Raw genomic sequence first — 15,137 nt, forward strand, 5'->3', positions numbered from 1 at the left:
GCCGGCTCTTTTTGGTGAGCTGAGCCAAAAGAACCGGCTCTCTAAAAAGAGCCGGAATTCCCATCACTAGTTCCTATGCGACGATGATATTATCAGAAGACTGCTTCCGCAGTCTCTGCACTTCCAGAAGCTACTGATGTTGCCCTGGCTTTACAGGCAGATGCAGTCCGGCTCCTACTGCGTTATCGGGGTGCTTCAGCACGATTTGAATCAGTCAGCCTTCAGCCAGACGAACGCGTTATAAAAAAAACCTGCACCAGTCTATTTGGGGCAACAGTTGGGATTTGTGACGCACGTGTAAACGCTCTGACTCAGTGACTGCAGCTGTCCTACGTCTGCAGTGCTGCCAGATTCAGCCTTTCCTGTTCCCCCAGGAGAAAATAAAAAGTGCCGAGTCACTGTGGCTGCAACCACCACCCTGCTGCGTCACTGCTCTGCTTTATTATGTCATCATTCAGATTTAAAATCGGTGGTTCTGAGATTGGGTCTTTAGCGTAGGAAGCCTTATCCAGATCTCCTAATCTTACTATGTTTGCTTTTTTTGTCTTTTTCTCTCTTTTTCTCTATCAGGCCTAAGCCATCAAGATTATTCCTCCATCATTCTCTCCTTCCCCAGCACAATAACAAAGGGATGCGTGCTGTTGTTCCCTCTGGCCTCCTCTGTCTCAACAAACCATTCCTGGTGCCCCCCCCCCCCCTCCCTCCTGCAGCAGAGCCTCCTGGTTGTCACCTCTGGGACGTTTGGTCTTTCCATCTCTGCTCCGTTCTTTTCCCTCCTTTCCTGTCACTAACCACCGTCTTCACTCGACATTTAAAGACACCGCTGTGTGTAATCGATGCCTGTGAGGAGCTCGCTCGTACAGTTTCTTTTTATTTCTGTTTTCTCACAAGGGTGTACTAGGTTTGTTTGTCTTGCCGCAGTTGTTAATTTATTTGAAGAAGATGGGGAAAAAGAATGGCCTGGGTGGCATTTTCTGCTTTATTCAGCTTTTAACCATCACAGAGTCTAATCCAACGGAGGAAAATTGTTGCAAACGTTATTCTGCATGATCTCGTGCTGTGAAGTTTGACTCAGACCTTTACAGCAACAAAGCGAACGTTAGTTTAGCTGCAGATGTGGCGCCTGTATTTAGCCTCCTAGTTATTTTTGTTTAACCCTCCCACTGTCTTTATGGGTGTGACCCCGCGAGGAAAGTTGACCATTGAGCAGGATTGATGGTTTATCCCTTGAGGTCCACGTGGCAGGGGTGAGCACCAGACCCCGCGAGGAAAGTTGACCATTGAGCAGGATTGATGGTTTATCCCTTGAGGTCCACGTGGCAGGGGTGAGCACCAGACCCCGCGAGGAAAGTTGACCATTGAGCAGGATTGATGGTTTATCCCTTGAGGTCCACGTGGCAGGGGTGAGCACCAGACCCCGCCAGGAAAGTTGACCATTGAGCAGGATTGATGGTTTATCCCTTGAGGTCCACGTGGCAGGGGTGAGCACCAGACCCCGCCAGGAAAGTTGACCATTGAGCAGGATTGATGGTTTATCCCTTGAGGTCCACGTGGCAGGGGTGAGCACCAGAGCCCGCGAGGAAAGTTGACCATTGAGCAGGATTGATGGTTTATCCCTTGAGGTCCACGTGGCAGGGGTGAGCACCAGACCCCGCGAGGAAAGTTGACCATTGAGCAGGATTGATGGTTTATCCCTTGAGGTCCACGTGGCAGGGGTGAGCACCAGACCCCGCAAGGAAAGTTGACCATTGAGCAGGATTGATGGTTTATCCCTTGAGGTCCACGTGGCAGGGGTAAGCACCAGACCCCGCGAGGAAAGTTGACCATTGAGCAGGATTGATGGTTTATCCCTTGAGGTCCACGTGGCAGGGGTGAGCATCAATCCTGCTCAATGGTTGCTCAATGGTTAACTTTCCTCGCGGGGTCACACCCATAAAGACAGTGGGAGGGTTAACAAAAGTTATTATTGCTTTCTGCCTTGTGCTTTTGAGCAAACGTCTGCAATGACATGCTGGAAAACAGTTTAAAAATCAATGGTACCGAATTTACATTGGGTCTTCTGCTTTAATTGTGAGTGAAGCCAGTTTGCCACTGGGCTGTGACTGAATGGTGGCGAACCATGAACGGTGTTCAAGAGGGAGTTTGTGAAATATCTTAATGTTACCTTATGTGATCTCGGAGAGGTTCGTTTTCTTTAACCGTGGTTTCACGGTATCTAAAACTCGTCTTAAAGCAGCTTTCTGGAGTTTTTCCATTTTCAGAAACGATGTGTGATTTTTCAGAAATCCGTAAAAGTGAATCTCTTATCATGTAAATGGTAAAAATGCTAAATGGTCTGTATTTGATATAGCGCCTTCTAGAGTCCTGGAACCCCCCAAGGCACTTTACAACACAATCAGTCATTCACCCATTCACACACACATTCACACACTGGTGGTGCTGAGCTACGATGTAGCCACAGCTGCCCTGGTACGCACTGACAGAGGCGAGGCTGTCGAGCACTGGCGCCACCGGTCCCTCCGACCACCACCAGCAGGCAACGTGGGTTAAGTGTCTTGCCCGAGGACACAACGACAGCGACAGACTGAGCGGGTCTCGAACCTGCAACCTTCTGATTACAGGGCGAGCGCTTAACTCCTGTGCCACTGTCGCCCACAATCGCATGTACTGTGATATAATGTAAGCAATTTGTCTTTTTTTTGCTAAGCACGCCCCCTGCCCCGCGGAGCTCCATGCAATAGGAAACTTGAGTGCCGACCAGAGCTAACCAATAGCGTTAGACTACCTCTTAGACGCTACAAATTTAAGGAATACCTCGGCTGATGCAGAGTTGATGAACTTTTTACGGACAAGTAAGTCTCCAAAATATAAATATATGAGAACACAGCATGACATGAGAATAATACTCGTAAAACGGCGTGTTTTAGCTCCGTTTGTCGGCTACAGAAGGACATAAATAAATAAGAAACCTGAAGTCGTCATCTTAACAAAACGGAAGGAGAAATTATTTGTGTGATATGCTTGTCAGCCACTACACGGTGCTATCGGATAAGAGAAATACACCGGAAAGAGACTTTAAACCATTCTCACAATCTTCTGGGGCAACAATGGTAGAGGATTTAAGCGCCCGTCCCCTAATCGGAAGGTTGCAGGTTCGAGCCCCACTCAGTTTATCACTGTCGTCGTGTCCTTGGGCAAGACACTTAACCCAGCTGCCGGTGGTGGTCGGGAGGGACCGGTGGTGCCTGTGTACAGCAGCCTCGCTTCTGTCGGTGAGCCCCGGGGCAGCGGTGCCTATGATGTAGCTCATCACCATCAGGGTGTGAATGGGTGAGGGACTGTGTTGTAAAGCGCCTCGGGGGATTCTAGGACTCTAGAAGGCGCTATAACAAATGCAGGCCATTTAACATCTAAAATGTAATATTTACTATTTTAATATTTAGGCTAATTTGTGACTGAAAACAATAGACTTTTACAAATATATTGAGGATAAATTCTGAACAAATTAGGACATGTGGCTAAATTTTAGTGTGAAGATTTGCATTTGGACAAAAGTTGTAATTTATTCACGTCGACAGAACTTCTGGATGAACCGTTTTGGTGCGATTCCAACTGAAGATTCTTCTAATTTCTCATAATTTTGAACCCCCAACAGCCACAGCCCAGCGACATTAAGCCTTTAAAGAAGGGACTTTTGCCTTTTTTGTTTTTTATATTTAGATTTTCTAATTCATTTTCTATGACAATTGTTTACATTTAAGTGCTTTTTACGTTGTTTTTGTGGCTGATTATGAAGGCAGGAGTTACAAAAGGTCAACACGACAGAACAAAGCTGACAGAAAATCCGCTAGATCTTAGAGATGCAGTTGCCACGGTAACTTGCCGCGGTGTCCTTGGTTTGATGGTGTTCATAAAGGCTGAATGCTGCATGAAACGGACGATAACTCACTTTTTCAAAGGGAATTGGCAGCTGCTGTAAATCCAGTATGACAGCAGAGACTTCACTGGAGCAGTTAACACAAATCCCAGCCAACTAGAAGAAAATGTAATTCTCGATTTAAAGAGCAAGTCACCCCCTACAAGAAACTTACTTCACTCCCACTTCAGGTTTGAAAAATGCAACAAATGCTGTTGCTTGGCAGACCGAGAGGGCGGAGCCGCTAACAAATACACACACACACACACACAGGCTCATAATGGCATTATGACATTGTAATATACCAGATGACATCATAGCATACCTCTTAGCCAATAGCGGTGGCAGATTTAAATTCAAATACAGAGCAGAGTTTTTCCCTGACGACGGCGTAACTCTGACAGTTTTAGGCAGAATATTTGAATTTTAACCAAGATGCACTGAACTGCCAAATTATTGACTACACGTGTCTGTAGCATGATTAGACACTCCTTTATATAGTTTATCAGCAAAAAAATGTGATTTGGGGGTGACTTGCTCTTTAAGAATTATGGCCATAAATACCCAGAATTGCCTCGATCTGCTGGTTTAAGAGTAACAATTGGTGTTTTTTTTTTAATATATATATATAACAATGTAGTTTGTGAGTATTTGTGTGCTTCGGTGCCCACTTTGAATATGAATACTGTGTTTTAAATGAAGCCAAGCCAAATGGTGTGCGTTGCCTTTTTTCCTTACACGGTCATTTGCAGGTGTAAACATTGTCATGTTGGTGATTTTTTTCTTCTCGGGACTCCAGAAGTACAGTGTCTCCTGACAGTCTACGTGTTATTTATGCAGTTTAACTGAATGTAAATGACATGAACATCTCTGAAGTGTAATCGTGGACTGTATTTCTAGATTCAACCAGAGCGCTCGCTATACAGCTTTTGGTTGTGCTACGTGCTTCGATTGTTCATTCCTTCCACTGAGTAAACTAATGCATTTCTGATCAAACACACTGTGTTCATCACAGTTAGGGCAAATTCTTGTGTTAGTGGAATGCTTACTTTTTATTGAACGTCTGTTCTTGACAAAATTGCTATACACACGCATAAATATATACATAGTGTGATTCTGTTTCCATAAGTGGAAGAGCATAAACGGTAAGATCTTAAAGCACCAAGTAGGACTGATTATATACATATATATGAAAACCATTCTGCATTGTGAAGATTATTGCATCACCGTCTGTTATTCTCCAATAAAGTTTTTCATTTGTGAAGGTTGTCTTCTCATTGCTTCTCTTTGAATGGAAACACTAAAGGAAACCCCTGGAATCGATGTTCTGTGATGTTCACCGGTTCCTGGTGGCAGTAGGACAGAGATGGGGAACTGAGTCAGAGACTTGGCCCCTGAAGACGTGGCTTGATTGGGACTTGCTTTAAGACTCGTCCCTTGACTCAAGAGTCTCCCCTCAAAGACTCGTCCAGGGGTGGACTGACCTATCTGGCATTCTGGCACTGTCCCGGTGGGCCGCTTAGCCAAGTGGGCTGCTTGCCCAGCTTGGGCCGACACTACTCCACAGTTGGTGATCTGCAGAACATTAGCTACATGGTAACCCGAAGCTAACGGAGTCTTTCCAGGCGTTTTTAGCAAGAAAAACGCAGTAGAGCGATGACGTGGGAGATGTTTTACCACGTTAGCATGTAGCTAATGTCCCGCTGATCTCCGCCCGTGGAGAAGGAGCTGATCTGGAAGGCCAGGGCACCCGGTCGCAGCGGTCTGGCCCTACTTGTAATTTAACAGTCCCAGTCCATATTAGATCTCACATTCGGCCTAGAGAGGTCTGCGGGCGGCAAGAACCCCACCGCCACCGCTCTCCCAATGGGGGGTGCCGACGATTTGTAAAAATGCCGAGGCCGAAATTTGGTCCTAGTCCACCCCTGGACTCGTGCCATTATTTGGACTTGTCCTCTAAAGATTTGTGACAGATGGAGGCTCTCCCTCATACGCTCACCCTGACTCCCCCTCTAAGACTCTAGAAGGTGTCTATAAATACAGCCCATTGATTAGCAGTGATTAACGACCTGCTCTTGTGACGCGCTTGATTGTAAATTATCATGGACAAGCCAGATTAATTATGTTTTACACAAAATGGGGAGAGGTATGGGCATAATTAAATTTTGTTGCAAATTTATACCTCAATATTTACTTAAATACCTTGTTCAATCAATAGTACTTTCTTGTGTAGATCAAGCATCTATTATTTGGTCCAGTACAATTGAAAATAATTTGCATAAGCTACAAGTAGCACAAAATAAAGCTGCTCGTATTGTTTTAGGCTGCCCTTACAGAACGAATGTGGGAACCATGCATGAAAAACTTGCTTGGCTTGATGTGAAGAGTAGATTGAAGTATTTCTTGGTAACAACTGTGAGGAAAATTATAATTACAAAAGCACCAAAAATTATACATGGCAAATTATTGTTTTTTTTAGATAATCATACTTATAATACACGACAGATAAATGAGATGAAATGTGTTTTACCACGCAGCAGAACAAATCAAATTCAACGATCTTTTCACTATAAAGCTATGCTTGCATGGAATGCATTACCTAGATTTTTAATTTTTGAAAGTAATAACATTTCTTTTCAGGAGAAACTGAAATTTTTTGTTTACACACTTAATTGTATAGTGACTATGAACTCTGCAACGAAGGATTGAGAATCTGGGTTTGAGGTCGAATACTGGATATCGATGAGCTATGATACGAAACAATGGACATGATGTCACCATCCTGCTATATTTTATTTTCAATCTTTATTGGTGTGATTAACTCCTTTCCCGATATTAGTTTATACATGTAATTTTGTTCTAGATATGTGATTTCATCTTGAGCTACTGGTATTATGTGAATTAGGGATGTGCGTGTGTGTGTGTGTGTGTGTGTGTGTAGGGTATTTTCTTAAGTAAACAATTGTATGAAAATGTATGAGACCCCAGGAAGACTAGCATCTGCACTTTGGCAGAAGCTAACGAGGATCTCAATAAAACGAAACGAAACAGCAGTGGATCATTCATCCATTCACACCCTGGTGGGGGTGAGCTACAGTGCAGCCGCAGCTGCCCTGGGACCGATGGAAACGAGGGTGCCGAACACGAGTTCCTCCGGTCGCTCTGACCACCATTTACTATTTTACCTGCTAGATTAAGTCTGGAAGCAAGTTTTGGTTTATTTTTTTTTTAGGCACCAACATAAAAAATGGCGGATTTCCTGTAGAGGAGACTCTCGTGCCGTTCCAAGCATCACTGGACAGCAGCAAAAATGACCCACAGATGCTTTAATTTCGTAATTCTTAACTGTAATACTGGTCTTCATGACCTTTGACCCTGACATGCTCACTTTTTAAGAAAACAAAACGGCAAATGCACTTTGCTGCTGTGGCCCCCAGACTCTGGACCTCTCTCCCCCTGAGCCTGAGATCAGTGGACTCAGTGGTCTCCTTTAAAAAGCAGCTGAAGACTCACTTGTTCAAGCTGGCTTTTGGATGACCTTCTTCACCTCTCTCTCTTTATTCTGCTCTCCCCACCTATTCCACCTTCCTCAGGATCCACCGATTCCCCTCTTTCCTGTTCACTCTCTCTCTTTCTCTCTTTACATTTTTTCTTTTAAATCCCAATTGTCTATTTTTGCTCATTTAAAATATATTTTTAAACATTTTCTAAATGTTCTTTTATATTTTAACATTTTTTTTTTGTTTTTGTGAAGCGCCTCGTGATTTTTATCTTGAGAGGCGCTATAGAAATGATATTTTCTTCTTCTATAGAAAGCTTTGTGGTTCTAACGTAGTTTCTACTTTTATGAGAATGTTTTATTGAGTCTGTTTAACTTCTAACTTCATTCGCTGCTTCAAACTTTTACTTTGCAAACGGAAACAGGTTGTTGGCACAGCCCTCAACAGGCCAGAGGGATTAGTAGACATCTGAGCAGGATATTTACCCACAGCTCCCCCTGCTGGTAATCAGCCGGCACTGCATTATACGCATCAGTAATATGTAACTGTATAGTTATGTCTCCTGTTACTGGGTGGATGGATGAGTTACTGTTAAATTCAGAATTTCAAAGAAAACATCTGGATGTGGTTGCTGTTAAAGATGTTTAGAGGTATTTGCTGCCTGCTTTCAGGACTCCATTAAAACAAACAAACAAAAAAAACATCTGTAGTAGAAAGCAGAACTCTTGTTTTTGTGGTGCGACGTGAACAGACGGGTTGATGAGTGTGTGTTCCTGCAGGATGGCAGTGGAGCCCTCCAGCGCAGCGGTTCTCTGGGGAAACTCCGAGATGTTTTACGTCGCAGCAGCGAGTTGCTGGTGAAGAAGCTTCAGGGCAACGGACCTCCTGAACCTCGCAGCACCAAGTAATCCCCAGAAGAACCAAACATAATGTCTAATAAGCACTAGTGGGAAACAAGTCTAGCGTCTTACTCTCTAGCCAGGTGTCGTGTTTCTGATCTAAAATCCTTTATGAACATTTCTGTTTTTTTCACCAGCATGAAGAGAGCTGCTTCCTTGAACTACCTGAACAAAACAAGTGATGATTCGTTCCAGGTGAAGAATGCTTTAGAATAATAAGAACAAACTTGTTAGTAATTCCCCTTTCCTTCTTTGATGCATGTGTGCTTTGAACCCCCCAGACTCGAGGAGGCAGTAATTTCAGGGAGAGCCGAGGCCTGAGCTCGAGCACCGTGGACCTTTACACTGGAAACTGAGTCCTCCACCTCCCCAACGTCGACTCTTCTTCTGAGTTGTAACCATGTCCAATAACACTACCACACACACCATCAGTACCTTCTAGAGCCGACAGCTCCTGATGATCTAAAATCCTTTTATGACTCCTATGTTTTTATAATTTGTCTTCTGCTGACAGATGACTTTATTTCCAGATTTCGACGCGACTTTAGTGCCTCCTGAATTTGCTCTCAAACATCATCTCTGCCAATTATCTCTGAATCCCTGCGCTTTGAGTTCATTTGTTGCCATGAAGTCTCCCGTGCTGGTATGGTTTCCTCCCCTCGTTTTGATTTCAGATATATGTGAAATCTCCCGTACTTCCTGTGCCATCTGATAGTTTTATGTGCGCGTTTCCCCACATGAGACTTTCTTTTAGGATTCCAAGCGTCTGTAAGTTGCCATGCTGGGTTTCAGATGTGAATTTCGTAATGAACACATTTAAAGTGTCATTTTATTGTTTATTATCCTGCCTGTTGAGATTGGTGTGACATGTGAAGCGTCTGTTAGAGTTTTGGAGAAACGGGGGGGGGGGGGGGGGGGATTGTTTATCCAACTGACATCATTTTACAACCTAAAACTTGGTGGATGTGTCTGTAAAGAGCCTGCTGCTTTATTTTCTATTGTTTGATGGAATGTTTTTTTTGCCTTCATCTGATCTGTTTCTCTCCTATTGTAGAGGAACAATACTCTCTGAGGCATTTTACACTCGGTCCTGACCAAAAGCACGACATTTTAAGTTGTTTATAATAACAAGGGTAACATCTAAGGCTGGTTATTGTGAATGAGCCCTCGTGCCATGCATAACTGCGTTATCTGATTTTTATTTTTGCACAAGTCTCAGGTGGATGTTTGCTTAATGGACATTTTTTGTGAAGCTCTAAAAAGCTGAAATGTTGTAATGCATCTTTTAAATTCTCTCATTTTGAATAGACTTTTCCTGCTTTTTATAAGAGTTGTAGACAAACAATCACAGATGTGCAAATTATAGATCCGATCAGGACAGTGGTAGGTACAAAACTGTTAATAATCAGACGTAAAATGATTTTCCTTAACAGAGGAATGTTAAATGAATGCAGTCTGAAAGCACTTTCTCTCATGTGGATCCTTGAATAAAAACGAGTTTGTGTAGAGCGTTTTTTGCGATTTATTCAAAAGACCATTTATTTGTTCTTGACGCCTGACAGTTCTGAGAAAATACTGTTTCTAGTTTGGAAAACTTAAGATTTGATTGATAATTTGAACATGCCAACAAGTTCTGTTTGCTTATTTTCGCCATGAAACTTAAATCCCACAGAGGAAGTCTTAAAATAATCAAACAAATGTGGAAACGCTCTTGCCAGGTTGTTATTTTTCCCTCCTCCAGAAGTCAGCCTGAGGTTTCTCTGCTTGCTGCTAATCTCTCGGCATGTCTGAGCCTTCACGCGCTGCTTTGAGTTCATCCGAGAGCCGTCGAGACTTTTTCTCTCTTGGCTCACGGAGAGGCAGTAGCAGAGTTCATTAGAGCATGAGAGCTGACACTATGCCTCGAGACATTTCAAATAAAAGTGTAAATGATGTGGAGAAACTTATTTTTTAAAGGTCAGGAGTTCAGGTGATTTCAAATTTACTAATTGTGTGCCCCTTAAATAGTTTGGTCATATTAAACACGCTTGTAACAAAGATAAAATGGCTCATAGCAATAAGGTTACTTGTCAACACATTGGTTAAAGATTTACAGTTATTACCGTTAATGTGTTTATTGATAAATGGGCCATAAAGCAGATTTTTTCCTAAATTCTCTATATTAATCCAAATTAATTTAGCTCAAGTATAAATAATTGGATTTTTTTAATAAATAAATTTCAATTATTTATTTAACTTTAATTTATCCAGGTAAACAGTTTGAGAACCACTTCTCATTTGCAAACATGACCTCTAAATAGAATAAAATAATTTCTGGTGATCAAATCAGTGCACAGTTTAAACCAGGAGGTCGCACTGTTGTATTCCCTATTGTGGGACAGGCAGGAGTACCGGAAGCAGCTCTGTAGGAAAAGGAGGAATAAACAATCAAGTTGCCGGAAGTCTAGACGTTGATACCGGATGTTTGATATTTGAAAATAAAATTTCTAGTTCTCTTTTAGGCACAAATTGAATGAAGAAAACAGCTGTAGATTTGGTGTAATTACGTCAACTATAATTTGAATATTTTACCTTACCCCAAAAGAAAATCACACATTTTACATGAATAAAGTAATTAGAATAAATATCAATTTGAAGTATTTTATTTTGAAAAGTGTAATTCAGGAAGTCACGTGTATGAATTGTGGCTGCCTGATGGTGGGGACAGAAACGATCACGGAGGCAGCGAGTGGGAGGAAGCCAACCGAGTTGGAAACACCGCGGAGCCGCAAACTCGCTCCCGCAGAAGGCTGAGCTGGTCCGGCGGTCGGGGCGGAGGCAGACGGTGGCGACGCGGACCGGGTTGTAATGACTCACGGCGGTATCAGTTCTCAGCAGCCGTCCCTCCGCGAGCCAGCTGGAAGTTTAAACTTCGCTTCAAACTTTCGGCGGGGCTGCAGCTCGCTCTGAACGCCCGCTCGTTAACGTCGGTTCCACATGTCCCTGCGTTCTCGGTCAGCCAGGTGAGCAAGGCCGTTGGGCTTCCCGGGAGAGCTGCGCAGGAAACTCGGTTGGTTCCCGGAGCGTTACACCTCCAGCTTTCCGGTGTTTGACTTTCTGCGCGGCCGTTGGGACGCCGCGCGAGACGGGAGCGGAACAGCGCCGCTCGGCTCGGCTCGGTTATGGACCTACCGGGAAGGAGCGAGACCCGGCGGAGGGTAAGAAAATCCCCCACGGACGTGATGGTCGCTCTTGGCTTGTTCTCCCTTCAAGGTGAGTAAACGACGAGCTTCTGTAATTGCGCCCACTTCTCCAGTAAAATTCTGCGGTTTTCTGATTGTTCGGCTTGTAAATTGAGACGTTTGTCTGATGGTGTGAAAAATGCCCCCCAAGTCTCGTCGAGGATGAACATTTTTCACACGTGTGTTGCGTCAGAAGAACACATTGTTGTAGTTCAGACATGTAAAGTGGAAAGTGAAGCGAGCTTGAGGGGTTTATGGGGGGAGGCTGCGCTGGGAGAGGGGTGCACCCCTCCCCCAGTTACCCCAGTTGGGGGGGGATAACTGAAAATGCGCGTGCATGCTTAGAGAGTAACATCTTAGGATTTCGTGTGGTATTCTTCTGTGGAAAGCATCCCGGCTCCCATTCCAACACCCATCTCTCTTCTGCATCTTCTGGGCGCAGTTTGAATAAAAGTTGTCTCCCAGCTGCCCGATTCACGCAAACTACATCTGTATAAACGTGATGTGACGTTTTTGAAGCCTCCCTGAAGTTCACAAAGCCAGCTACAAAAGCCAGACGAGATCCACACGGATGATTCCTCCCAAGTTTGCATAAGGAATGCTCTTATCCTGCCAGAGATCGGGCTCATTAAGTCACCGCTCATCATGTCAAAACCGAGTCAGTTTTATCTGATTACCACAAATTGTGTTTGCCTGACTCTTCAGCACAGCTACAGCAGTCCAAGTGGCTGAATCGATTCCTTCAAGTTGCAGCAGCACCCCACCCACCCCCACCACACACACACTTATCCATGAGTCTCCTGATGGTGCCCATTTTGGGATGAATGTGTTCTGTGTGCAGGCAGCAGGGGAGTCGGGGCTGCTGTGGGTTTATGTTTATATATGAGATGTTTGAATAAAACCAAGCCAGGCTCTGTGAGGACGGCATGTTTTAGACCGTCAGAATTTGCAACTTTGTTCTCCACATGAAGCCGGCCACACCAAACACTGTTTTAGGGGCTTTGGAGGAATGTTTCAGCTAGATTGGGGTATTGGTCAAATATTTACTTGTATTTTTTTATATGCAAAATAAACTCTGAAGTGGGTCTGGGAGATGGGGTTTGTAAAGTTAGTTGAGGATGTAGAAGATGGAACCAAATAGAGAGATGACTGGCTGTGGTGACGTTTGAAGGGAAAAGTCCAAAGAGGAAGAGGACTCTAGTAGAGCTGGGGTATTACCTCAGCTCTGTTTTGCTACATAATCTGAAGCTTGTGCGGTAACTATATTTATTACTGTATATCCTTGTCTTCTGTTTATATATGCTCAAATAATCGATGCACCAAAATGAATAAATGGCCTCAAAAATTAGCATATTGTGATAAAGTTCATTATTGTCTGTAATGTACTGATAAACATTAGACTTTCATATATATTAGATTCATTACACACAACTGAAGTAGTTCGAGCCTTTTATTGTTTCTAATATTGATGATTTTGGCATACAGCTCATGAAAACCCTAAATTCCTATCTCAAAAATTAGCATATCATGAAAAGGTTCTCTAAACGAGCTATTAACCTAATCATCTGAATCAACTAATTAACTCTAAACACCTGCAAAAGATTCCTGAGGCTTTTAAAAACTCCCAGCCTGGTTCATTACTCAGAACCGCAATCATGGGTAAGACTGCCGACCTGACTGCTGTCCAGAAGGCCATCATTGACACCCTCAAGCAAGAGGGTAAGACACAGAAAGAAGTTTCTGAACGAATAGGCTGTAACCCTGAGTGCTGTATCAAGGCACCTCAGTGGGAAGTCTGTGGGAAGGAAAAAGTGTGGCAGAAAACGCTGCACAACGAGAAGAGGTGACCGTACCCTGAGGAAGATTGTGGAGAAGGACCGATTCCAGACCTTGGGGGACCTGCAGAAGCAGTGGACTGAGTCTGGAGTAGAAACATCCAGAGCCACCGTGTACAGGCGTGTGCAGGAAATGGGCTACAGGTGCCGCATTCCCCAGGTCAAGCCACTTTTATACCAGAAACAGCGGCAGAAGCGCCTGACCTGGGCTACAGAGAAGCAGCACTGGACTGTTGCTCAGTGGTCCAAAGTACTTTTTTCAGATGAAAGCAAATTTTGCATGTCCTTCGGAAATCAAGGTGCCAGAGTCTGGAGGAAGACTGGGCAGAGGGAAATGCCAACATGCCTGAAGTCCAGTGTCAAGTACCCACAGTCAGTGATGGTCTGGGGTGCCATGCCAGCTGCTGGTGTTGGTCCACTGTGTTTTATCAAGGGCAGGGTCAATGCAGCTAGCTATCAGGAGATGTTGGAGCACTTCATGCTTCCATCTGCTGAAAAGCTTTATGGAGATGAAGATTTCATTTTTCAGCACGACCTGGCACCTGCTCACAGTGCCAACACCACTGGTAAATGGTTTACTGACCATGGTATTACTGTGCTCAACTGGCCTGCCAACTCTCCTGACCTGAACCCCGTAGAGAACCTGTGGGATGTTGTGAAGAGAAAGTTGAGAGACGCAAGACCCAACACTCTGGATGAGCTTAAGGCCGCTATCGAAGCATCCTGGGCCTCCATAACACCTCAGCAGTACCACAGGCTGATTGCCTCCATGCCACGCCGCACTGAAGCAGTCATTTCTGCTAAAGGATTCCCGACCAAGTATTGAGTGCATAACTGAACATAATTAGACTTATTTTGTATTAAAAACACTTTTCTTTTATTGGTCGGATGAAATATGCTAATTTATTGAGATAGAAATTCTTGGTTTTCATGAGCTGTACGCCACAATCATCAATATTAGAGACAATAAAAGGCTTGAACTACTTCAGTTGTGTGTAATGAATCTAATAAATATGAAAGTCTAATGTTTAAATGATAAAATGGTAAATGACCCGCACTTGTTTAGCGCCTCTCAGCGTAAGGACTCCAAAGCTCTTTACACTGCAGTGTATCATTCATCCATTCACACACTCATTCACACACTGGTGGGGATGAGCTACGATGTAGCCACAGCTGCCCTGGGGCACACTGACAGAGGCGAGGCTGCCGAGCACAGGCGCCACCGGTCCTTCCGACCACCACCAGCAGGCAAGATGGGTTAAGTGTCTTGCCCAAGGACACAACAGCAGAATTCTCTGTCCGGAGCCGGGATCGAACCTGCAACCTTCCGATTACTGGACAACCCGCTCAACCTGTTGTAATGAACTTTATCACAATATGGTAATTTTTTGAGAAGGACCTGTATTTGGGTTGATCAAGGACTCAGCATCACACAGTTTTGCATTGCATTCTGGGATGTGACGACATATTGCTGGCCTTACGAGTGACAACAAACCGTAAACATGAACAGTATGATGTAGATAAGGAGCAGGTTTGGGAGAAAGGAAGTTTTAAGGAACATGTTAAAATTCCCTAAAGGATGCAGAACATACAGGGATACATGAAATAGGGAAGCCAAGGACCAGTTTATGTACAAAATCAGTATTTTCAACGGTTTGGTTCCATGTGAAAGACCCAAGAGTGGAGCACCTACAACAACTTGTTACCGCCGCAGTTCTGCATCTTTTCCATCTTCAGTTCAGTTCACTTTATTTCAAACATATACA

General features: G+C 44.0%; 2 protein-coding genes across 9 annotated transcripts in view; both read left to right on the top strand.

Annotated features, from left to right (window-relative positions):
- Window positions 1-9,821, top strand: part of klc1b (kinesin light chain 1b) — a 33,578-nt gene extending 23,757 nt beyond the window's left edge. For 6 of the 8 annotated variants that reach the window (XM_015943922.3, XM_054750837.2, XM_054750834.2 and 3 more), the window contains exons 14-16: window positions 8,196-8,320; window positions 8,453-8,510; window positions 8,597-9,821. In XM_015943922.3, coding sequence (XP_015799408.1) covers window positions 8,196-8,320; window positions 8,453-8,510; window positions 8,597-8,671 — 258 coding nt within the window. In that variant the 3' untranslated portion in view covers window positions 8,672-9,821. Of the gene's footprint in view, window positions 1-570; window positions 5,181-8,195; window positions 8,321-8,452; window positions 8,511-8,596 lie in introns of those variants that run through there. The other 2 variants (XM_054750838.2, XM_054750839.2) reach the window with 1 other exon arrangement.
- A 1,158-nt stretch (window positions 9,822-10,979) lies between these two features.
- ptk7b (protein tyrosine kinase 7b) overlaps window positions 10,980-15,137 on the top strand; it is a 126,746-nt gene continuing 122,588 nt past the window's right edge. The window contains exon 1 of the mRNA XM_015943918.3: window positions 10,980-11,567. Within this exon, the coding sequence (XP_015799404.1) occupies window positions 11,477-11,567 (91 nt within the window). The 5' untranslated portion in view covers window positions 10,980-11,476. The remainder of the gene's footprint in view (window positions 11,568-15,137) is intronic.

Source organism: Nothobranchius furzeri, chromosome 12 (assembly GCF_043380555.1).
Source record: "Nothobranchius furzeri strain GRZ-AD chromosome 12, NfurGRZ-RIMD1, whole genome shotgun sequence".
Lineage (NCBI taxonomy): Eukaryota > Metazoa > Chordata > Actinopteri > Cyprinodontiformes > Nothobranchiidae > Nothobranchius > Nothobranchius furzeri.